Source organism: Rattus rattus, chromosome 1 (assembly GCF_011064425.1).
Source record: "Rattus rattus isolate New Zealand chromosome 1, Rrattus_CSIRO_v1, whole genome shotgun sequence".
Taxonomy (NCBI): Eukaryota; Metazoa; Chordata; class Mammalia; order Rodentia; family Muridae; genus Rattus; species Rattus rattus.
In genome coordinates, this window is record NC_046154.1 from 190,240,396 (window position 1) to 190,266,167 (window position 25,772).

The 25,772-nt window shown below is 40.2% G+C and overlaps 1 protein-coding gene across 2 annotated transcripts in view; it reads right to left on the bottom strand.

Annotated features, from left to right (window-relative positions):
- Positions 1-23,760, bottom strand: part of Glipr1l2 (GLIPR1 like 2) — a 29,472-nt gene extending 5,712 nt beyond the window's left edge. Inside the window, exons 1-4 of one of the 2 annotated variants that reach the window (XM_032890796.1) lie at positions 23,185-23,760; positions 15,162-15,413; positions 12,889-12,992; positions 11,776-11,861 (exon numbers count right to left, since the gene is read on the bottom strand). In XM_032890796.1, the coding sequence (XP_032746687.1) occupies positions 11,776-11,861; positions 12,889-12,992; positions 15,162-15,290 (319 nt within the window). In that variant the 5' untranslated portion in view covers positions 15,291-15,413; positions 23,185-23,760. Of the gene's footprint in view, positions 1-11,761; positions 11,862-12,888; positions 12,993-15,161; positions 15,414-23,184 lie in introns of those variants that run through there. The other variant, XM_032890795.1, reaches the window with a different exon arrangement.
- Between the last annotated feature and the right edge of the window lie 2,012 nt (positions 23,761-25,772).

Genomic DNA, 25,772 nt, shown 5'->3' on the forward strand with positions numbered 1-25,772 from the left:
CCTCCTTTTGTTGTCTAATTGTTCCAGCTAGAACTTTAAGCACTATATTGAATAGGAAAGGAGAGAGTGGGCAGCCTTGACTTGTCCCTGATTTTAGTGGGACTGCTTCAAGTTTCTCTCCATTTAGTTTGATGTTAGCTATGGTTTGCTGTATATTACTTTTATTATGTTTAGGTATGTACTTTGAATTCCTGATCTCTCCAAGATTTTAACATGAGAGATGTTGTAGTTTGTTGAAGGCCTTTTCAGCATCTAATGAGATGATCATGGTTTTTCTTTCAGTTTGTTTATTAACAAAAGTTTTCACCTTGAAAATGTGTTCCTTTGGTTATGAGATCTGCAAATACAGATACAGTCTGTGGGAAATAACTCATTGTTCTAAAGAAGAGGAAATGTATTTATTTCTTCCTTTGTGTTTTCAATGATTTTTAAAGATAAAGGGGGAGTCAAACTTAAACACCGTATAGAAACTGAACTTCCAGTTCTGGTTCTGGTAGAAACATGTTCTAATTTTTCTTTACATTATTGAATAAAACTATACATATAGCCCAGAATTTATTGGCCAGCACTCTGATAAGTCTGATGAGCAGCTCTCTGAAGGCAGATTGCAAGATAACACCAGGACTCGAAGTGCCAATGAATTGGTAGGATGCTTTTGGCTTTCACATCTTCAGTACCTCCCTGCTGAAATTGAGCACTGCCCCTGACTCTATAGACTCTATGGTACAGGCAGAACCTTGGAGAGTACTCTGGCTTTGGCTGAAGGAGTAGGAAACAGAATCTCAGAATTTGATGAATGTAGAAAAATCACGAAGTCATTTTCACCATGGTTTTCTCCCTTCAGTTATGTCCTAGAACTCCCAAACAGTCAGGGAGCAGTAGAGGGGCAGTGGGGATAGTCGGCAAAAAGAAACTCAAGCCAGTCCTCATGGGAGGAGACTTTTCCTCACCATTCAATTGTCTTCTAGGCCAAAGCCCTCTGCTTTCTTCTTGAGCATATCCATCTGCTTGCTGCTTTGGCCCCAAACATGATTCAAACATAAAAAAAAAGATTCTATAACTGAAAGACACAAGATAGACTGCAAAGAGGTATGTACTTGGAAGAAGACAGGAAGAGAGTTTATAACTTTGTTGGTGGATGTGGTGGTATAGACCAGTCTTTAGAAAATGGACATTTAGGCCATATTGGCAGAGACTGTGATAAACAAACATACAAACAAAACAAAAAGCAAAAAAAAACCACCCACTTGAACTGTTCATGACCTTTGGGGTCACCTAGGCAAGTACATTAGTATACAGATCTAATACCAAATAAAATGTTAAAGATGTTGAGAACTGAGCTAATGTATAAAGAGTGTCTGAGTGACCAGGCATGTACTTTGGTGGTAGATCTAAAGAACATTTTAAAGACAGAAACTGAGCTTCAGAATGACAGCCCACAGAAGAAACTAGTTTGGAAATTCCGACCTGGACCTAATCAGGGCATGCTTCCACAAGAGCCACAGACTAAGAAAATCCCAATTCCAGGGCTAAGAAGTTCTCTTATGAGTTCTTGTTCCGTGGAGTGCAAGAGACTTCCAAAATATTATAGACTACTGCTATTGCCTCTGCTCATATCCAAGCAATTGAAGACACCTCCAAAGACACCATGATTTTCAGACACATGACCCAAAGGGCCCAAGCTGCATCTAATGTGAAAGCCTCCTCCCTGAGGTCTAGCTTTTATGGTATCAGAAGGCACCAGCAGTTGTCTAAGGGAGGGAAGCCACCAACAGTCCTACCAAGAGATGATGCCCATGAACAACAACCATGACCAGCATGGCAAAGTAACCCTTATGATCACCGGTGGCACTAATTCTTGAGCCAACACAAGAGATATCTGCTGTGGGATTTTACTTAAAATTTTCAAGGAAGCTCCACCTATGAAGTCTCAAACAAGACCTGGACAAGGATGACACCAGACATGTGACCCAGAGGAGAGAAAATCACAGGGCTCCAACTCTAGATAAAGAACCACAGATGATTAAGGAATGGCAAGGGCAGGAGGACATGTTCTTAAGGGAAGATTCTCCTAAGTTATTTTCATCAAATATCAAGTGATCAGGCCTAAAATCATAGCAGATTGTACTTTTTATGTATTTAGGAATGTACACATACCACATACACACAGAGACTCTTTATAAAAACAATTAAAGAAAAAGAGGTCAGAGGCCTCAGGTTTGAGAGGGGTAGAGGGAGTGTAGCACGTGAGAGGCTTGAGGAAGATAAGGAAAATGATCTATATTTTAATTTCAAAAATAAACTAATAATATCCTCCATCAAATTAAACAAAGAACAAATGCTCCAAGTTATAGACTATAATTCATCTACGAAGTTTTCAACCCGAATGAGAAAAAGTATGTAACGATTACCAATGACAAAATTAAACGGAGAGTGGAGTTATTAGGAGACACCCTTCTCACTGCTCCCAAAGCCTGTGGGAGAGAGAGCTCACCGCCGGGACAGGTGGGCACTCCTGAGGCTGCAGAGCGGAAGAGACCACCAACACTGCCCACTCCTGCCCACATCCCTGGCCCAAGAGGAAACTGTATACGGCCTCTGGGTTCCCTTGGATAAGGGCACAGGAGCAGCAAATCCACTGCATCTGAGACACCGCCGGAACCTGAAGGGACCAACCGGATAAACAGTTCTCTGCACCCAAATCCCGTGGGAGGGAGAGCTAAACCTTCAGAGAGGCAGACACGCCTCTCTGGGAAACCAGAAGAGACTACACTCTGCCCACATCTCTGACTCCAGAGGAAAACACCAAACGCCATCTGGAACCCTGGTGCACGGAAGCTCCCGGAAAGGGTGGCACAGATCTTCTTGGTTGCTGCCCCCTCGGAGAGCTCATAAGCAACACCCCACGAGCAAACTTGAGCCTCGGGACCACAGGTAAGACAAACCTTCCTGCTCCAAGCGACCTGCCTGGTGAACTCAGGACACAGGCCCACAGGAACAGCTGAAGACCTGAAGATAGGAAAAACTACACGCCCGAAAGCAGAACACTCTGTCCCCATAACTGGCTGAAAGAAAACAGGAAAACAGGTCTACAGCACTCCTGAAACACAGGCTTATAGGACAGTCAAGCCACTGTCAGAAATAGCAGAACAAAGTAACACTAGAGATAATCTGATGGCGAGAGTCAAGCACAGGAACCCAAGCAACAGAAACCAAGACTACATGGCATCATCAGAGCCCAATTCTCCCACCAAAGCAAACATGTAATATCCAAACACACCAGAAAAGCAAGATCTAGTTTCAAAATCATGAAGAACTCCCTTAGAGAAACACAGGAAAATAAATAAAAAAGTAGAAGCCTACAGAGAGGAATCACAAAATCCCTGAAAGAATTCCAGGAAAACACAATCAAACAGTTGAAGGAATTAAAAATGGAAATAGAAGCAATCAAGAAAGAACACATGGAAACAACCCTGGATATAGAAACCAAAGGAAGAGACAAGGAGCCGAGATACAAGCATCACCAACAGAATACAAGAGATAGAAGAGAGAATCTCAGGAGCAGAAGATTCCATAGAAATCATCGACTCAACTGTCAAAGATAATGTAAAGCGGAAAAAGCTACTGGTCCAAAACATACAGGAAATCCAGGACTCAATGAGAAGATCAAATCTAAGGATAATAGGTATAGAAGAGAGTGAAGACTCCCAGCTCAAAGGACCAGTACATATCTTCAACAAAATCATAGAAGAAAACTTCCTTAACCTAAAAAAAGAGATACCCATAGGCATACAAGAAGCCTACAGAACTCCAAATAGATTGGACCAGAAAAGAAACTCCTCCTGACACATAATAGTCAAAACACCAAATGCACAAAATAAAGAAAGAATATTAAAAGCAGTAAGGGAAAAAGGTCAAGTAACATATAAAGGCAGACCTATCAGAATCACACCAGACTTTTCGCCAGAGACTATAAAAGCCAGAAGATCCTGGACTGATGTCATACAGACCCTAAGAGAACACAAATGCCAGCCCAGGTTACTGTATCCTGCAAAACTCTCCATTAACATAGATGGAGAAACCAAGATATTCCATGACAAAACCAAATTTACACAATATCTTTCTACAAATCCAGTACTACAAAGGATAATAAATGGTAAAGCCCAACATAAGGAGGCAAGCTATACCCTAGAAAAAGCAAGAAACTAATCGTCTTGGCAACAAAACAAAGAGAAGAAAAGCACACAAACATAACCTCACATCCAAATATGAATATAACAGGAAGCAATATCACTATTCCTTAATATCTCTCAACATCAATGGTCCCCACTCCCCAATAAAAAGACATAGATTAACAAACTGGATACACAATGAGGACCCTGCATACTGCTGTCTACAGGAAACACACCTCAGAGACAAAGACAGATACTACCTCAGAGTGAAAGGCTGGAAAAAAACTTTCCAAGCAAATGGTTGGAAGATGTAAGCTGGAGTAGCCATTCTCATATCGAATATAATCAATTTTAAACTAAAAGTCATGAAAAGAGATAAGGAAGGCACATCATATTCATCAAAGGAAAAATCCACCAAGATGAACTCTCAATCCTAAATATTTATGCTCCAAATACAAGAGCACCTACATATGTAAAAGAAACCTTACTAAAGCTCAAAACACACATTGAACCTCACACAATAATAGTAGGAGATTTCAACACCACACTCTCATCAATGGACAGATCATGGAAACAGATCATGGTAGACAGACTAAGAGAAGTCATGAGCCAAATGGACTTAACAGATATTTATAGAACTTTCTATCCTAAAGCAAAAGGATATACCTTCTTCTCGGCTCCTCATGGTACTTTCTCCAAAATTGACCATATAATTGGTCAAAAAACGGGCCTCAACAGGTACAGAAAGATAGAAATAATCCCATGCGTGCTATCAGACCACCATGGCCTAAAGCTGGTCTTCAATAACAATAAGGGAAGAACGCCCACATATATGTGGAAGTTGAACAATGCACTGCTCAACGATAACCTGGTCAAGGAAGAAATAAAGAAAGAAATTAAAGACTTCTTAGAATTTAATGAAAATGAAGGTACAACATACCCAAACTTATGGGACACAATGAAAGCTGTGCTAAGAGGAAAACTCATAGCTCTGAGTGTCTGCAGAAAGAAACAGGAGAGAGCATATGTCAGTAGCTTGACAGCACACCTAAAAGCTCTAGAACAAAAAGAAGCAAATAAACCCAGGAGGAGTAGAAGGCAGGAAATAATCAAACTCAGAGCTGAAATCAGCCAAGTAGAAACAAAAAGGACCATAGAAAGAACCAACAGAACCAAAAGTTGGTTCTTTGAGAAAATCAACAAGATAGATAAACCCTTAGCCAGACTAACGAGAGGACACAGAGAGTGTGTCCAAATTAACAAAATCAGAAATGAAAAGAGAGACATAACTACAGATTCAGAGGAAATTCAAAAAATCATCAGATCTTACTATAAAAGCCTATATTCAACAAAACTTGAAAATCTGCAGGAAATGGACAATTTCCTAGACAGATACCAGGTACTGAAGTTAAATTAGGAACAGATAAACCATTTAAACAACCCCATAACTCCTAAGGAAATAGAAGCAGTCATTAAAGGTCTCCCAACCAAAAAGAGCCCAGGTCCAGACAGGTTTAGTGCAGAATTCTATCAGACCTTTATAGAAGACCTCATACCAATACTATCCAAACTATTCCACAAAATTGAAACAGATAGAGCACTACCGAATTCCTTCTATGAAGCCACAATTACTCTTATACCTAAACCACACAAAGACCCAACAAAGAAAGAAAACTTCAGACCAATTTCCCTTATGAATATCAACCCAAAAATAATTTATAATATTCTGGCAAACCGAATCCAAGAACACATCAAAAAAATCATCCACCATGATCAAGTAGGGTTTAATCCAGGCATGCAGGGATGGTTTAATATACAGAAAACCATCAACGTGATCCATTATATAAACAAACTGAAAGAACAAAACCACATGATCATTCCATTAGATGCTGAGAAAGCATTTGACAAAATTCAACACCCCTTCATGATAAAAGTCCTGGAAAGAATAGGAATTCAAGGCCCATACCTAAACATAGTAAAAGCCATATACAGCAAACCAGTTGCTAATATTAAACTAAATGGAGAGAAACTTGAAGCAATCCCACTAAAATCAGGGACTAGACAAGTCTGCCCACTCTCTCCCTACTTATTCAATATAGTTCTTGAAGTTCTAGCCAGAGCAATCAGACAACAAAAGGAAATCAAGGGGATACAGATTCGAAAAGAAGAAGTCAAAATATCACTATTTGCAGATGATATGATAGTATATTTAAGTGATCCCAAAAGTTCCACCAGAGAACTACTAAAACTGATAAACAACTTCAGCAAAGTGGCTGGGTATAAAATTAACTCAAATAAATCAGTAGCCTTCCTCTACACAAAAGAGAAACAGGCCGAGAAAGAAATTAGGGAAACGACACCCTTCGTAATAGACCCAAATAATATAAAGTACCTCGGTGTGACTTTAACCAAGCAAGTAAAAGATTTGTACAATAAGAACTTCAAGACTCTGAAGAAAGAAATTGAAGAAGACCTCAGAAGATGGAAAGATCTCCCATGCTCATGGATTGGCAGGATTAATATAGTAAAAATGGCCATTTTACCAAAAGCGATCTACAGATTCAATGCAATCCCCATCAAAATACCAATCCAATTCTTCAAAGAGTTAGACAGAACAATTTGCAAATTCATCTGGAATAACAAAAAACCCAGGATAGCTAAAACTATCCTCAACAATAAAAGGACTTCAGGGGGAATCACTATCCCTGAACTCAAGCAGTATTACAGAGCAATAGTGATAAAAACTGCATGGTATTGGTACAGAGACAGACAGATAGACCAATGGAACAGAATTGAAGACCCAGAAATGAACCCACACACCTATGGCCACTTGATTTTTGACAAAGGAGCCAAAACCATCCAATGGAAAAAAGATAGCATTTTCAGCAAATGGTGCTGGTTCAACTGGAGGTCAACATGTAGAAGAATGCAGATCGATCCATGCTTATCACCCTGTACAAAGCTTAAGTCCAAGTGGATCAAGGACCTCCACATCAAACCAGATACACTCAAACTAACAGAAGAAAAAGTGGGGAAGCAACTCGAACACATGGGCACTGGAGAAAATTTCCTGAACAAAACACCAATGGCTTATGCTCTAAGATCAAGAATCGACAAATGGGATCTCATAAAACTGCAAAGCTTCTGTAAGGCATAGGGCACTGTGGTTAGGACAAAATGGCAACCAACAGATTGGGAAAAGATCTTTACCAATCCTACAACAGATAGAGGGCTTATATCCAGAATATACAAAGAACTCAAGAAGTTGGACCGCAGGGAGACAAATAACCCTATTAAAAAATGGGGTTCAGAGCTAAACAAAGAGTTCACAGCTGAGGAATGCCGAATGGCTGAGAAACTCCTAAAGAAATGTTCAACATCTTTAGTCATCAGGGAAATGCAAATCAAAACAACCCTGAGATTTCACCTCACACCAGTGAGAATGGCTAAGATCAAAAACTCAGGTGACAACAAATGCTGGCAAGGATATGGAGAAATAGGAACACTCCTCCATTGTTGGTGGGATTGCAGACTGGTACAACCATTCTGGAAATCAGTCTGGAGGTTCCTCAGAAAATTGGACATTGAACTGCCTGAGGACCCAGCTATACCTCTCTTAGGTATATACCCAAAAGATGCCCCAACATATAACAAAGACACGTGCTCCACTATGTTCATAGCAGCCTTATTTATAATAGCCAGAAGCTGGAAAGAACCCAGATGCTCTTCAACAGAGGAATGGATACAGAAAATGTGGTACATCTACACAATGGAATATTACTCAGCTACCAGAAACAATGCCTTTATGAAATTCATAGACAAATGGTTGGAACTGGAAGATATCATCCTGAGTGAGGTAACCCAATCACAGAAAAACACACATGGTATGCACTCATTGATAAGAGGCTATTAGCCCAAATGCTTGAATTACCCTAGATGCATAGAACACATGAAACTCAAGACGGATGATCAAAATGTGAATGCTTCACTCCTTCTTTAAAAGGAGAACAAGAATACCCTTGGCAGGGAATAGAGAGGCAAAGATTAAAACAGATACAGAAGGAACACCCATTCAGAGCCTGCCTCACATGTGGCCCATACATATACAGCCACCCAATTAGGCAAGATGGATGAAGCAAAGAAGTGCAGGCTGACAGGAGCCGGATGTAGATCTCTCCTGAGAGACACAGCCAGAATACAGCAAATACAGAGGCAAATGCCAGCAGCAAACCACTGAACTGAGAATAGGACCCCCGTTGAAGGAATCAGAGAAAGAACCGGAAGAGCTTGAAAGGGCTCGAGACCCCTTATGAACAACAATGCCAAGCAACCAGAGCTTCCAGGGACTAAGCCACTACCCAAAGACTATACATGGACTGACCCTGGACTCCAACCTCATAGGTAGCAATGAATAGCCTAGTAAGAACACCAGTGGAAGGGGAAGCCCTTGGTCCTGCTAAGACTGAACCCCCAGTGAATGTGATTATTGGGGGGAGGGCGGCAATGGGGGAGGATGGGGAGGAACACCCATAAAGAAGGGGAGGGGTAGGGATTAGGCGGATGTTTGCCCAGAAACCAGGAAAGGGAATAACATTCGAAATGTATATAAGAAATACTCAAGTTAATAAAAAAAAAAAAAAGGAGACACCCTTGAAAGGAAAGATAAAACAGTGCATCAGCTGATAAATAGAAAACATATCTTACAAGGGAACCAAATTGAAATTTTAGAGCTGAGAAATACAGAAACAACAATGCTAATGACCATGAGAGGGCGCAATAACAAACTAGAGATGATGGAATAGTATTTGAATTGGGAGGGTAACTAACAAAAATGACCTAATATCTCTAAAGAGAGGGGGGAAAAAGCTATTGTGCAAAAAAAAAAAAAATTGAGAGCAACAAGGAACCAACTTGGAAATAACATCTCCTCCGTTTATGTCACACAGAATTCCAGGAGGAGACCTAGTGTAGTAAGGTGATGTGAAAAAATTACAGAAAAGGAAGGAGTCTGACTTTCTACATCTGAAAATATAAATTATAGGTTCAAGCAGCTGACTGTACAGTTCATAGAATAAACTAAACTAAAAGTAACCCACATTCGGAACATCATAATCAAACTGCTGGGACTTAGGACAAAAATCTACACACAAATAACTACCTGGATTTCTCATCCGAAACTGTAGAGGCCAGAAGGAGGCATTACAGTATTTTTGAAGCAGTAAAATGAATGCTCTAGAATTCTGTCATTAGGAATGAAGGAGGAGAAAGAGAGACATCTTCAACTGGAGGAACTCTAAGAGAATAGCTTGCTGCGGGGCACTTGTGAAAGAATTACTGAGATGAATTCCTCACGTAAGAAATAAATGACAGCAGAAGATGGAAGATGAGGAATGGAGGGTCAAGAAGATGCAGCATAAGAGATGAGTGGTGCAGATGGAATAAACTCCGTATGTGGGTTATTGGCTCCTCGGTTCTGTTAAACACAGTTAGAAAAGTCAGTGATGGTGTTTTCGAAATAATGTAAGCCAACTGTGGGATGTGGGGGGAGAGTAAGGTTATCTCTATACTCTAACTGAAGGAGTGAGTCAACTACTGAATCTAAACAGAACGAAAGGTTAACTATCCATGTGGTTATTACTGAAAGGGCTACTGAAACTCTTAATGCAGAGAAGTATCGGTCATTGTAGATGAGTTGAACAGAATGCAGGAGTTTTAAAAAAAAATCCAAAGAAAAGCATATAAAAGGAAACAGAAAAACATAAAAGAATTAAGCATAAATACCTGAGTCACCTCCTTCCTTATGGTCTGAGCATAACATATGCTAGCAGTCATCTTGTATCTTGATTTGGGGAGAGCTGAAGGCCGCAACATTAATGCACATTCAACACAGAGTGTTGTTACACTGAAACCATCCCCTAGTGGTTTTAGGTTAGTTTTTTTAAATATTCTTTTTTGTGCACAAAAGTAAAATATACTCTTCATTTATTGTTCATGATTTTACCAAGTGTTTATATTCATTCCACTGGAGTTATAGCTTTGGATTAAGTTCTTATATTTGGAGGAAGTAAAAGAAAAATTAATCAGACATACTTTCTACATTTTTTTCTCTGAATACTTTCGAGAATATCTCCCCAGTGACTGACACCATCTAGAAAAGGCAAGCAAGTGAGTTTCCTAGACATGGCCCACCATTTTACATGGCTGTGATGGGTGCACTCTGGAATGCACAGCCCAGAGACTTCATCCCTGGATTCCTTCTCACTGTTGATGTGCCTTTCCTGCCACCATGGCATAGCCTAATGGTTCCTGGGCACCGGCCCACACTACTGGGCAAATATCCTGCAGCTCAACATGAAGATGAACTTTCATGAATTAATGCTGTTTAGATGAATTAATTACTTTATAGCATTCCTGATTTGATTCAAATAACTTTAGGAAGAAAGTTTAAGGAGATGGTTTTAGTTGTTTTGCCAAAAAGATGTAATAAAGTTTGAATCAAGAATAGAATGTGCCCACTTCTCATAGGACAGTAAGTAAAGGCTGCATCATAAAGAATACAATGAGCTTCCACAAATTTCTCTAAGAAGAGAAACAGATTTGGTACAGATTTGTGATCAAGGAAAAAACATTCATTCTAAGTCAGGTCCAAGGTTGAGGCCACAGGTGTGCACTATGATAAAGTAAGGCCGTGTGAAACTGTTGCTTTGAACTTATAATGAGCTTATAGAATGACATACTGCTTTGAACTTAATATCAACATCCTTGTGTAATTCCCCTTTTGTGTAAAATTTTATCTATGAAGTAATTTCATAAAAAAAACTTTTGTCTAAGAAGGTCTAAAGGGCAGAGAGAAGAAATAAAATGTGGGCATTGGGGCTTTTCCCCATTCACCAAATGTATATGTGTGGCTTTTAGGGCTCTGCTCTACCTACTAAATGTATATATGAATATATGTATATGTGTATATGTATACATGTATATATGTATATATCTCTGTCTATGTGTATGTACACTTAAAAGTTAAACCAAGTTCAGAGATTCTTGCTGGGCATTCTTGCCAGCTCCAGATAACTAAGTTTTGTTCTGTCAGTAGTACTGATCCTGTAAATCACTTGGCGTTGTCACGCCCCCCACCCCACCCCTGATGGTTGCTATCAGCATTCCCTTAATTGCCGACTCCCTTTCACTGCCTGCCTCAGTTAACCCTGAGATTTCAAATCTGGCTTTTGACACCCCAGGGGACTAAGAGCAATAAGAAAAGATTTCTTAAATACGTTTACTATTTTTTTTCTTTTTGTGGATACTTTGGAATATTCTTTTCTTTAAGGAAGTAATTGTGAAACTGACAACTGTTTTAAAAGTAAGCTGTGAAGTTCTCTCATAGAATAACTCTAAATTCTCTTTCCTTGGTTTGGGAGATCAATAGAGCTAAGGGAAGCAGAGAAGACACTGTAGTTTGGAAAGAGGAACAGGAGCAGGTGACACTGCTTTGACAGTGCAGTGAGAGCATCGGAGTTGGGGCAATATTAACAGTACAACAACAGGAGAGTCGGCCACTCTGTTTTCTCTTGATCTTACGTCTTTGGGATTTATTTCATCTTACCGCAGAGGAAGTCTATGCATTTTTCTTCATTAGTGCACCGAGAACAAAACTGCCCTGCCTGATAAGGCCTCCTTGTCAGTGTTCCTCTAGGAAAAAGCAGGAAGGAAAGAGTCAGGTGTTACATTATAGAATGTTAATTAAATTCATGGTATTGTGTTATTAATTTGCGTTAATTAAACAACGTTGTCTCCACATCTTGTTATTTTAAGAAGATGATTTAGTTAAGAAGATTCACTTATTGTCTTTATTTAGGGGAAACAACAGTAAACAATGAGACTTATCTCTCTACCATCCTTCTCTCTGGCTTTCTTTCCTTCTTTTTTCCCTTTCCTCTTTCTGGCTTAGTCCCAAAGAACAGTCTTTGATCCAAGGTGGTCAAGTCTTTGTTTCTACCTAAGATGTTGGTTAGAGTGTTTCCTATTTGGAAATTTTAGCCCTGTTACTAATAGTATTTTACAACTTAGGATTTCCAAAGAGAGTACTTCAAAGATGTAGGCTACTGGGGGGTGGGGGTGGGGGAATAGTCACTCGCCATTAGTGACAGGTGCTCAAGTGTAAGGAGAATAGTCACACGATGAGTGAGCTGGGAGAACCCAAGCTTCCAGGGGGCAGTTTGATTCAGAGATTTCAAAGTGCTCACCAGACTCTGATGTTAAAGGATCCTTGTGTGACTTACAGACAACCACCTGTGGTCAGTGCAGTGTACTTCATGTTTCGAGGCTGATGTGTGCCTAAAACAATTCTTAGTCCACAAACTTCAACCTAGCTTGAGCTTTAAAACTTCTATTAATGATAGGAGAATGTACCATTTTGGAAAATAGTGAAAACCCAGTGGCAGCGCCTTTAGTTACTGTAACGTTAATGCTAAGCTTCCTCCTATAGGTGGTGACCATTAAAGCGCTTGCAAGTACAGCCAATTTGCTCAAGGTATGACTTACTTCATATGAAATTTAAAATAGTTCATCATGAAGTCTTTTATTAATATCTCATATTTAAAGCTTTTATGGTTAGTAAAGACTTCAAAAACATTGCAGGTTAGGAAAACTAAAAGTTGACGTATTCTCATTTTATTTTAATATCTCATTTACTTTGTATTCCTTTAAGACCACTCACCCTGGTGCATAGTTACATATGAAAAGTGCTGCGTATGTGATAGCTCCAACCTTTGCACACGGAGTAACAGCGCAACCGACTTTGTAGGAGTGGTCCCACACAAGCTGAAACAAACGTGAGAGAAAACGTGAAGTTCATTTAGAAGTACTTGTGTTATAAATTCTATGTTCCATTCACACGGAAGCTTGAAATTCAAAGACTATCAAAAATTGTTTCTAGACACAGGTAGGGCACTGTTGTGAATTCAGGAAACATTTCCGGAACTGTATTAATGTATATATTGTCATACTTTCATGTTATGGGAACAGCTGAAGATCACTGATCCAGGAATTTAAGTCATATCTGATAAGGTGATTTGCCGACTGATACCTGATTAAATTGGCATGAGAAAGGAAAATTAGAGAGAGATGAGAGAGAGCTTTGTAAAAGCGGAAGTTTCTGGTAGAAAAAGGAACAACGGGGCCACAGGCAGAAGCAAGCAAGACGCAAACACAAACAATGGCACCAGCGGCTCTCTTTCCTTTTGTAGAGACATCTGGATCACAATGAAATAAAATGAAATAAAATATGAGCTTTGCATTAGAGAAGACCAAGATCCAGCTGGACACCCACTCAGAAGAGAACTGCAGGATGTAAAGTGAATACATTAAAAAAGAAGAAGAAAGAAAAGACCAGGAAGAGATTTGCTCCCTACAGCCAAAACCAAAACAACAAAAACAGACAAACAAAAAACGAAAAAAGAAAACCAAAAAACCATCCTGAATTATAGGGGTTAAAGAAAAAGGACCAGAGTAATGACAAGTATTCCAGAAATTCTCTGTGTGATCTCAATATTAGTAGAATTTCTCAAGTAATGAAGAAAGTTCTTTTGGCTCATGGCTCCCAGGGTCTCCTACTCAATTCTTAACAAATTTTAGTTGTTTTAGAATTTCCATTCTTAAAGAAATAATAGGGTTATATTAAAAAAAAAAAATAGAGACAAAGGCCAGGTGGTGGTGGCGCAAACCTTTAATCCCACTACAGAGGCAGACAAATCTCTGTGAGTTTGAGGCCAGCCTGGTCTACAGAGTTCCAGGACATCCAGGGAGACACGGAGAAAGAAACTCTGCCTCAAATAAACCAACCAACCAACAAACAAAAAAGCCAAACAACCCAAAAACAACAAACAAAAATAATCCCAAAACAACAATGACAAAATCTGAGGATCGACCACTTCTCTAGTAACGTGTGAGGCTTTGGGACTAACTCCTACCACTGCAAAATATAACAAAATAAAATGATAAAATATAAGAGTCAAAGCAAAGTCTAGCAGGTCCAATATCGGGAACAAGAATGTCTTGGTGGCTGGAATTACAGGGCAGAAAGCGCCATCATAATAGGAGGAGGATAAAGGCACAGTAAGGGGTCTAGCCTTCCTATCTTAAGGAAGAAGGTGAAACTGATAATAATAATAATAATAAAAAAAGAACCAATAAAGAAGTCTTTGAAGAATCCATTTGCTAGAAAAGGAAAGGTAGAGTTAAAAACTATGAAGAAATTTCAAAATTATGTTTTACATGAAATATAAGGTGGCTGAGAAACTCATGTTATATTTTTAATATATTCAACTTCATTCCAGATCTCTTTGATTTCTGACATAAATATTCATAAATATTCAAGTTAGTCGGGTCATGTTGTTTTGAGACTGGGTGGGTAGAAAGGCAAGGTCCCCATTCTCCGTGGAGTTTGAGCTCTTTATTGTACTGTACGGAATAGCTAAGGCGAGTAAGGAAAATGAGTGGTGACTGGGAATTCCTGGAGGGTGAGGTGAGCCCTGGAGCCGAGCTGTGGAAATAACCCTAGAGGTTGGCCTGTTAGTCACACATCTGTCTGTTATCCACAGGGAGTCGGGATGCAAGCCGCTTTCTTTTTTTTCTTTTTCTTTTTCTTTTTTTTTTAAACCTGGGCTGGGGACCGAACCCAGGGCCTTGCGCTTGCTAGGCAAGCGCTCTACCACTGAGCCAAATCCCCAACCCCGCAAGCCGCTTTCTTAAAGGTCTTCCTTCCATCTCTACCGTGTGCTAGTTTTGGAACAACCCCCCTTCGTCTTGAAGTGTGCAGACAATGGCCATTTCTTGTATGATTCACATAATGGATGGAGTGGTGGGCATTTAAAGACACAGACACGATTAAAATTTGTCCGGGGAGTTGATTCTGAACTTGTAAATTTGAAACAGGAAAGTAGGCGAAGCAACTGGAACGCCTACTGACTTAACGATCTGTGAGACGTGTACCTGAATATAATGAGAGCAGTCCTCCTCCTCGATGCAAGTGTCATTGACGTAATTGTAACTCTTCCTTTCTTCGTGCCAACTTCGGATAGCATTGGTTGCAGTAAAGTCCTTTTCAGGACCAACCCACATGTTTTCACCAATGTCAGTAAATACTGGATGGGACTCATGGACTTTATCTAGATGAGTATTACGCTCAAACACACATTTTTTACCCCATGCTCTAGCAGTCCTCGATAAAGCTACGTCCCAAGTCTGAAAGGAAGCACAGGCAAAAGCAGAGAGAAAAAAATTAAAGATAATGAGCAGAGACCAAAGGAAAGGCTGTTCAGAGACTGCCCCGCCTGGGGATCCATCCTACACACAGACACCAAACCCAGTCACTCTTGCAGATGCCAAGAAAGTGCTTGCTGACAGGAGCCTGATATGGATGTCTCCTGAGAGGCTCTGCCAGAGCAGGACAAATACAGAGGCAGATGCTCGCAGGCAACCATTGAACTGAGAATGGAGGAGTTAGAGAAAGGATTGAAGGAGCCGAAGGGGTTTGTAACCCCATAAGAACAACAATGCCAACCAACCAGAGCTCCCAGGGACTAAACCACCAACCAAAGAGTACACATGGACAGACCCATGGCTCCAGCTGCATATGTAGCAGAGGATGGCCTTGTCTGGCATCAATAGGAGGAGAAGCCCTTTATCCTGTGAAGGCTCATTTCCCAGTGTAGGGAATGCTGGGGTGGTGAGGTGGGAGTGGGTAGGAGGAGGAGCATCCTCATAGAAGCAAGGGGAGGAAGTTGGAAGAGGGAGGAACTGGGAAAGGGGATAACATTTGAAAGGTAAATACATAAATTATCCAATAAAAATGTTGTTTTAATGCTCTATTTTTTTTTTTTTGGCATTTACTCCCTTAGGTAGAACTAGATCAACTTTGTATTAATTACATTTTTTTTCCTCCTGAGCAGTATTTGTAGGAAAAACTGTTTTCCCGTCACCAAAAATAAGATGACTGCTCTCTAAGACAGAAGTTTATTAATATGTCTGTAATTGCAATAGTCAAGTGAAAGATTAAACTAATCATTCTAATGTCTTCCATATAACATTTCAGGATTATATAATAAGATTACATACAGTTTGATTAGAATACGCATTTTGATGTTGTCTTTGTGCCTTGTACATTAAAATATCCATCCAATAGCTTTTTATTGAGCATTCATTGTATATAAAGTATTATTTTCAGATATAAAAGTAGAAGTCAGTTTACATTTGGTCCTCACATTGCTGTATTCCCAGCACTGAGCTGGTAGAGACAGGAGTATTTTGAAGACCCGCTGCCTGCCACTCCAGCTGAGAAAACAGGTCAGGGAGAAACCTGGCCCTAAAGAGGTGAACCAGAGAGGACACTGGACACCTTCCTCTGCCTCTGTGTGGGCATGCACCTCTGGAATCACACACAAGCCTCACACACATATGTGCACACACATACACAAGCATCACACACACATACAAGCATCATGCACTCACACACATGCACCTATACACATATAAGCATCCCACACACATGCATACCCGCATGCACACATGCATGCACACACCCTCACAGATACTCACACACTCTAGTTGTGTCTAGCCCTTTTGACATCTAAATTTATCTATAAGGCATCAATAAATATATCCAATCACACTCTAATTTATGGCACCACATGGAATCCTTTTCACATAAGCTTTCTGACAACTTTCCATACTCATTACGTTCTTATCTTAAAATCTTTCTCATCTGTAGTAATTAGTCTTTTCTCTTTAGAACAAAATTATTATTTACCTTTTGTGGAAAGCGTAGTGAGTCTATGGGGCTGAGAGTTCGTTTCCCACCCCATATATCCTTCATGCTTTTTACAATTTTCATACAGTCTGACTTCTACGAGTATCCCTTACTTTACAGAGGGCTCGAGCTGACAATCTTGGATGAGTTTCTAAAACCTAACCTGCATAGTTTTAAGATAAAACGTTACAAAAACAGATCTTGGAAATTTTTAGGAAGACACGTTGAACATTAAAAAAAAATCCTAGACATCTTTTTAAGTTATTTTCCTAGTTGCCACTCACAATTATAGTATATGCATGTGAAGTATCAAAAGTAGTCATAAAACAAAAAAACCTTAAAAAGTTAAAATGTATATGCTTCACTTTTATTGTATCTTCTCTTGTCTTTGTTCTCAGTTTGAATTTATTCTCTTTATAGCCAAAATTATATGGTAAATGCAATAAACTTTTTGGGTTGGTAAACCTGGGTAGAAGAGGAATGTATGCTGTGAGATACTTAATGCTGATGTGACAGACTACGGACCAAGCTACAGCATTACGACTATATGTGCAAAAGACAACACTGCTGTGCAGAGGGGGCTGAAACCCTTCCTTCTCTGGGCTTTGCCTAGGAATGCATTCATGTACACAAATGCAAGAGGCTGGGAACTGTAGTGGCCTTATACGGCATGGCCAGATACATTCTGATTTTCCCCTACGCCCACTAGCCCACTAACCCACTTCCATTGTTGGGGATCCATTTCTAATCATGTAGCCCTGGTGCGTATTTTTCCCATAGCTCTACACTCCTGATGCCCCGGGTTCCCTCACTGATTCTTATATCCCTAGGAATAAGATAAAAGGCATGACACCCTTTTTCTATCTTCACTCCTGGAAACTGAGGGATTTTCAGCTTGCCTGTAACTGTCAGGCAAACGTTTCCTTTCTAACACTAATAAAACTATCTTTAAGGTTTCCAGCTTAAAATTTTGTAATTAATGTGTTGAAAAGTCAAAACTAATGACTTGGAGGTCATGATATTTTTTACTAAAGCCTATTAAATTAGATTAATTTGTCAAAAAAACCAAAACCAACCAAACAAACAACCCCCCCCATGCCAACCGAACCTCAAAAAACATCTGGATCAATTTCTGTACTTATAAGAGTCTTAGGAATGTTTAATCTATGTAAGCACTGACTAAGCTTTTTAGCTAGTTTTGCATAGGACTCCTTTAAAAGATATGATAAATTTATTTAGTTATACTTTCCTGAGGTAAGAAAGTATTACATATACATAATGTATATACATGAAAAAACAGAAACATGTAGAGAAAAAAATGTAGGAGCTTATAAAATAATAAGTTTGGAGATAATGTTCCTATCCAGAAGGTTATCAAACAAAGAGTCCTATGCCAGATATGGGACACCACATTGAGCTGTTGATCCAGGGGCCACAGAGAGCCTCCCAAATATTACAGGTGATTACTGGTTCTCTTCATTACTCACCAGACCTTGACGACAAGATTCCACTGCTGAATACATCACACACTTTCACTCATCACTCATGAATGAAGCTAGTACTGACCTAGAAGTTTCCTCCTCTATGGGTAGCATTTATAGTGCCTCGAGGTACACTGTAGGCTGCTGGTTAAGGGAAGCCATCAGTGCCCTTACCTAGTTGTGAACCCTGTAAACTGCAATAATGACCAGCTGGACAGGATATGCCCACTGGTGTAATATTGGCCTGAATGTAATGGGGGTAATCAATTCATGTCTGGCACGGCAAACTTGGGCTATTCAAGATTGCTTTATACTGCTGTGATAAAGACCATGACCCTGAGAGAAAGGGCTTATTTTATCTTACATCTTAAACACTACCCTGAAGGAAAGTCAAGGGGGAAACTCGAAGTAGGAAACAGCAGGAAGAACTGAAGTGGAGACCATGGAAGACTTCTGCTTGCTGGCTTGATCTCCATGGCCTGCTCAGTTTGCTTCCTTTTATGACTTGGGACCATCTGCACATAGGTGGCACTTCCCGTATCAGTCACTAATCAAGAAAATGCTCCAGATACTTGCCTATAGATCAATCTCACAGAGGCATTTTCTCATTTGAAGTTTGTCTTCCTAAATGATTCTAAATTTTGCCAAGCTGACAGAAAGCTAACCAACACTACCCAAGAACTAGTGGGAAGGCCAGAAGCCCCATTACCATTGCTTTGCTGGAAGGACATAATATCAAGCTGATTCTAAATTGTTACCCATATACACAGAGACTTGGGCAACTCTTACCCTTCACCCCTCCTATAAGGAGTGATTGGCTGTTAGCACAGAGACGCATGGCTGGCCAAAGCACAGGGCACAAAGCACTGTGGCTCAGTACTAAATACATCATTATCATACCTACTCACTTCCAAGGCTCAGGGACATTGCTAAAGAGTGGACACAAAGATTCTAAGAGCCAGAGATGGGGAAAGATTGCTGTGAATAATGTCTTCTGGACATGATACAAGCTTTGCAGTCATGAACTTAGAGCAGCTGGGGTTGCTAGCACAAGACCTGCACAAGATCAGCCTGGTCAACACTACAGCATGAAGGAGAGGTTCATGAGGCAAACGCCAGGAAGCAATAACACCAAGGGGCCTCGAACTTCAGTACATTTCAGAATCTTCTGTATGACTTTATGTTAAAATATAGACTAGATTATTAGACTCCAAGCTTGGATTTGGGATTCAGGAGGCTCAGGGGAGGGCCTGAAAACTTTTAGTTCTAACAAGCTCACTGGCAGTACCAATGTTGTGAGCTTGGGGACTATATTTTAGGAATCTGTTAGGTTAACAAATAGAAGAAATGTCAAAATCAAACGAGGAAACCAGTGTTGGGGCAGATGGGGGAAAAGTCAGAAGGATCTTTGGGGTTTGCTGGTTGCCAGCATAGCATTACGAACTGAGCTCAGTGAAAGATGCTGTCTCAAAAAGAATGAGAGCCTCAGAAGAAGATACTGGGTGACCTGCTCTGGTCTCTCTATGTACACATGAATAAAAACCACACCTGCACACATGTACACATATGCACGTAACATGAAGATTATCTTGGATACGGAAAATCAAAGAAGATACTAATTAAAAGGCTGATGTCCCAGTGGATAGGCACAGTCCCCAGTTGAGGGATGGGGTCACCCACCCACCTCAAATATATTAATGCAGAATTCCTTCTGTCAAAAGGAAATGCAAGGACAAAGAGTGGAGCAGAGACTGAAGGAAAGCCCATCAAGAGACTGCCCCACCTAAGGATCCATCCCAGACACTATTGTTGATGCCAAGAAGTATTTACTGATAGGAGCCTGATAGAGCTGTCTCCTGAGAGGCTCTGCCAGAGCTGGACCAATACAGATGCGGATGTACACAGCCAAACATTGTACTGAGCATGGGGACCCCAGTGGGGAAGTTAGGGCAAAGACTGTAGGAACTGAAGGGGTTTGCAACCTCATAGGAAGAACAATATCAACCAATCAGAGACCCCCAAAGCTCCTAGGGACTAAACCACCAACTGAAGAGTACACTGGGGGTACCCATGGCTCCAGCTGGATATGTAGCCGAGGATGGCCTTATCTGGCATCACTGGGAGGGGAGCCCCTTGGTCCTTCGGAGGCTCAATGACCCAGGATAGGGGAACACTAGGCTGCTGAGACAAGAGTGGGTGGGTGGGTGTGGGAGCACCCTCATAGAAGCAAGGGAAAGGAGGAGGGGATGGGAGGCTTGTGGAGGGGAAAGTGGCAAGGGAGATAACATTTGAAATGTAAATAAATAAAATAACCAATTAAAAAATGAAAAAAAAAAAAGCTGATGTCGATGGCCAGGGACTGGGGGACTTAATATTAAGATGTCTCACTACACAAAATATTCTGTAAAGTAGTGTGACCCGCACCAAAAGGAATTCAGACACCTAAGGGGTGAATAGAATTATAATAATAATAAAGTCCTGAAAGAAAACAAACTCAGAGGGCTTGGATGACTGAAAGAGCTTAGAAATGAATTCTTGCACAATAGGAAAGTGGTTTCTACACAGGTTGCCAAGACCATTTAATTGACAAAGACCATAAAACATGCCTTGGGGAAACTGCATCTCTGCACACAAAAGAATATAATTAGATCCTTCTCTTATACCATATCAAAAAACTAATCACAAATTGACCAAAGACCTCATTGTAAGACCTAAAATTACAATATTTTTTTTCCAGAAAAACATAGAAGACAAACTTTATAAATTGGATTTGGCTATGATTTCTCTAATATAGTACCAAAGCATATGCATGAAGGAAAAGGAGGAAGCCTCATTAAAGTTTTAAGACCTTTTAGAGGTGTTTATTTTTTACATGTATGAGTGTTCTGCATGCATGCCCATATATGGACCAACTGCATGTCTGATGCTCAAAGGAGCCACAAGGGGGTGTTACAGCCCCTTGAAACAAAAGTTCACGAGGGCTGGGAACTGAACCCAGGTCCTAAGAGCAGCAAGTGATCTTAACCATCGAGCCGTCTTTTGAACCCCAAGTTTAAGACTTTTACTATCAGTATGTAGACAACCCACACGATGAGAGAAGGCGTCTGTAGATACTCTGTTCTCTCAGACCCGCCTCTCCACTCTCCCACCAGATCTGTCCTCTCTTCTCACAGTTCTAATCCACCCTCTCATCTCTGCTCTAACATTCTTTTCTTTTCCTCTTTAGCTGTAGCCATTTTGTTCCATGCCTGTGAGCCCTTTCAGGTTGCTGTAACATGCCTGCCAGTGATTGACACAGAGAAATGAGTCTTTGCCAAGGCTCAGAGGAAGGACATGCTGACCACATACCTTGTTTTGTTCTGTGTGTTCTGAATGTCCTGTATGAGGTTTGCTAATCTTAAGAAGTTCCACAAAGCTTTATGTAGGTCAATATAAATCAGAGGTCAATATTAACATCTAAAGTATTTTGAGTCAGGGCTGACCACCGGGCAGCACTTCCTGCATCTGCATATGAACTCACTGTGGTTTTCTCCTTTAGGAGCAGACAGAAAAAAGATAGCCACTGTCATAGTTCAGATAACTCTAAGCTATGTCCCTGGTCTGACCAGTATTAGGGTATGTATTCAATAAACTATTCTTGCATGAGGTCAGTGTTCGTATGGTTTGTGTGGTGATTCCCTGAACCTCGACAGTGAGGAAATACTGACCACACAGGACAAAGTAAACAAGGAACAAGAAACAGATGGCCAACTGAAGCAGCATTTCAAAAAGGAGCATCGGGTCCTAAGAAATGGCTCTGCTGTTGAAGACTCCTGTTCACTTGAATTCCATCCCAGAGTCCACAGGGCAGAACAGAATTGACTCTGAAAGCTGTCCTCTGATATCCACATGCCTGTCATGACTTGCACTTTTGCATGTGCATGTACCTGTGCCTGGGTGCACAGATACACAGTAATAAAATAAAAATTTAAATGTAACAGAATTTTTAAAAAAATTAACATGAAAACAAAATCCCATCTCACAATTAATTTACCAAATGATTGAAAATATCCAGCCCAGGGAAGGTATAAAACCACAACGCTAACATGTTGCTGGTGTTTGCTGAATTTGCCGCTGAATATTGTTTTGAATATAGTAACTGCTGTATTTAATTTTTTTAAAAGAAGCAACATTATACCTTTAGAGACTTACTTCAAAACTTTTTGTGAAGGAACTGTTCCTCAAGACAGAAAAGATACATCTCTGCGGATGACAGTCTTATGTAATTTATAAGGTGAGTTAGAATTGCTCAACAGACTAATAAGGAAGGGGTGGCTTCCCTTCTAGATTTTTGCAATCATATTTTAGTGGCAATTATGAAATCTCCAATTAATAACCTTTAGGGAAGCTCAGGAGTCACATCTCCTCCCAAGGCCAGATATATTTCACATCTCATTTCTCTGACAGAGAATTACGAGTCCTGTTGCCCTTGGCTTTAGAAACTATAGACTATGTGAAATCTCCCGGCCTTCATGCCTTCTGATCCTGGAAATACTCAACTAGCTACCCAACTAGCCTTTGGGAGCAAAACTCAATGCAGGGATAAAAACAAACAAAACTGGAAAACTGGAAAGAAAAGGAAAAAAAAATAATCAAGCCTTAATCAAGTTTTTGTTTGTTTGATTCTGGCAGAATTGGTGTGAAAACATTTACCGTGGAAAAAATTTCAAATAAAATAAGATCTGACCTTATTTTCGAGTTATCCTGAGTCTCACTTTCTACTAGTTCACATCCAACTTTCACTGATAAGACTGTATTGATTCTTGATGGTTGAAAAACAGTTGCATTAAAACACAATTTCTAAATTGGTGTGCCCTAAAATTTGCACTCCTGGGGCGTACCCCAACTTCTTTCACAATTGGTTGGTTCTATGCAAAAACAATGGAAGTGATCGTATATCAGAGAGGCAATGGTTATATTTAAAAATGTGTATTTTTTAAAACTCAAATGAGAGTCTCTCTGAGTTGCCCCATGCTTTGCAGAAGTGGCCTGGGAAACAGCTTTCTGGCCTCACCATGAAGCGTAGGTTAACCCCTGGGGGGAAGACAGTGCCTCGGAGCTCATTATGGAGATTCACATATTCATTGATAAAGTCTACATCCTCTTCAAGCGGAAGTTTGGCGTTCAAACCTGAGCTCATCAGCAGAAGCCACAGCTCACACAGCCACAGCTTCAGTACACCTCTTAGCCTTATGGAATTTGACTGGGCACGCCACACCACAGACAAAGGCAGAGAGGCCTTCATGCTCGCCCAAGGACAAGCCAGTGTACATGCGCCAGCCCACTCCTGTGACCTACTAATCTACGGGTCGGCAGAGGGGTCTGAATAGGGAAGAGAAGGAGGCGTGCGAAGCCGGGAAGAAAAGTGCATGATAAATGTTTGCTGAATTTAACGAGTACATGTTTTTCACAAGACTAATTGAGCACTAGCGAGTTGATTTCTGACACTGAAGGGTGTGGATCTTTCACTGATCAAAGATTAGTCTGTACCTCAAGTATTGAATGACTAACAAATCTGAAATATCTTGGAAAGGTAAAATAGTCATTCTCGTGTTATTGACGTTCATATCATTTTTATTTATTAATTGTTCTTACCTATGGAGTTGTGAGTGTTTTTGTTGTTGTTGCTCTTAGGGAACAGGGCATTCGCTTGAGATTTATCCCAAAATACCTAAAAAGAAATGTGATAAAATTTATCTTTGACTCATGTCACAAAAAGCAGTAAGCCTACACATTCATCAGACATATTCCCTAATGTGATATGGACTAGTGATGGGTATCCTAAGTACTACCATTTCCTTTAGTCATAGGGAGAAATTAATTCAAGGTCCCAGGCCCCGAGGGGAGCTGGGGACTTCCCTATAGCTGAACAGTTTCTGTGGTAAACAGTTACTTGAGTCCAGATGTCTCAGGGATAACTTCTCCATCTTGCTGGCAGGATGGAGGCAGGAACAAATTCATGTTCCCAGGTCTTTGTTTCTTTATCACTCTGAGCCCGGACCTAATGTCTAGGGGAACTAATTAAGGACCTTGAAGCCAAGCGCCCTGAATACAGCCCAGTCTCCACCGTTTAACCTTGTTTAACCTATGTCAAAATGCAAGGGGATAACACTACAGGTCCTGCCCCCACCTCACTTTGTGTTTCCATCCTTGAAAAATGTTGTATAATCTCCCTTCTGGGAAGTGCCTCGCATCTTGAAGTGGCCACCTTCCTGAGCGCTCAATAAATAAAGCTTTCATTTTTAAGCTTCCATTTCTAAAATGAGTTTTTTCAGCTTCCATCCCGAACCCAACAATGGTCACATCCTCTGACCAATTATATAGGAAAGTCCTTGTCTCCTATGTTGATAAATATTTCTATAATACTTCCCATAGAATCCAATGTGGTTGTGAATATTATTTTAAATTATTTAAATTAACCTTATAAAACACTTACCATTTGTATCTTCTGAAACAGATGGACAATCATTTCCAGGGGAGGTCAAGTAATTTGTCTAAAGAGCTTTTGCCATTAAATCTCGAAGGTAATTTTTCATCTTATTTTTTTTTTTCAACAAAAGATGGGCTCTTCTGGAGGAAATAGGTAGGTTGGGAAGTACAGATATGCCTCATGCGATCTCTCTCCTCAAAAAGCATGAGGCTTTCCCCACTGTTAGCATCCTTTGCTGAAGCTAAGCACGGTGCTATTTTCCTCAAAGGCCAGGACTCAGTAGGCTGAGGCAGGAAAACGAGTTCTACACCAGCCTGGGCTTCACAGCAAGTTTGGACTATCTCAGGCTACACAGTAAGACTCTATCAAAGCAAAAAAGTGAAAAGCCCTCCCCAGCCACGTAACCACATAACCATTAATAATCCTGTGTACTACCAAAAAAAAAAAAACCCAAAAAATAAAATGCAAACAACTAGTTTGTATATTTGTTATAATGATGAGCCCACGGTGGCACTGTCCAGATTTCACAGTTCACTTTAAGGTTCATTTTGGCTGCAGTACATCCTGTGGATTTGAACATATGTATAATGATTCGTTACATATTGCATACCATTACGATTAATGACTTTTTTGTGTCACACAGAGGTGTTTCAGAAATTCCTTTGTGCTATCTATATGTCCTTCCCTATTATACCTTGGCACTCTCTTCTCTCTTCACAATTTGCCTTTTTGAGAATGTTGTACAGTGCACAAAGGCACTCTACAACTTGTAACATGTAAGCTGTTCACAGTGTCACATTCGAATTTCTTCCATGCCTTTTAATTGTTTGATAGGTCACTACTTT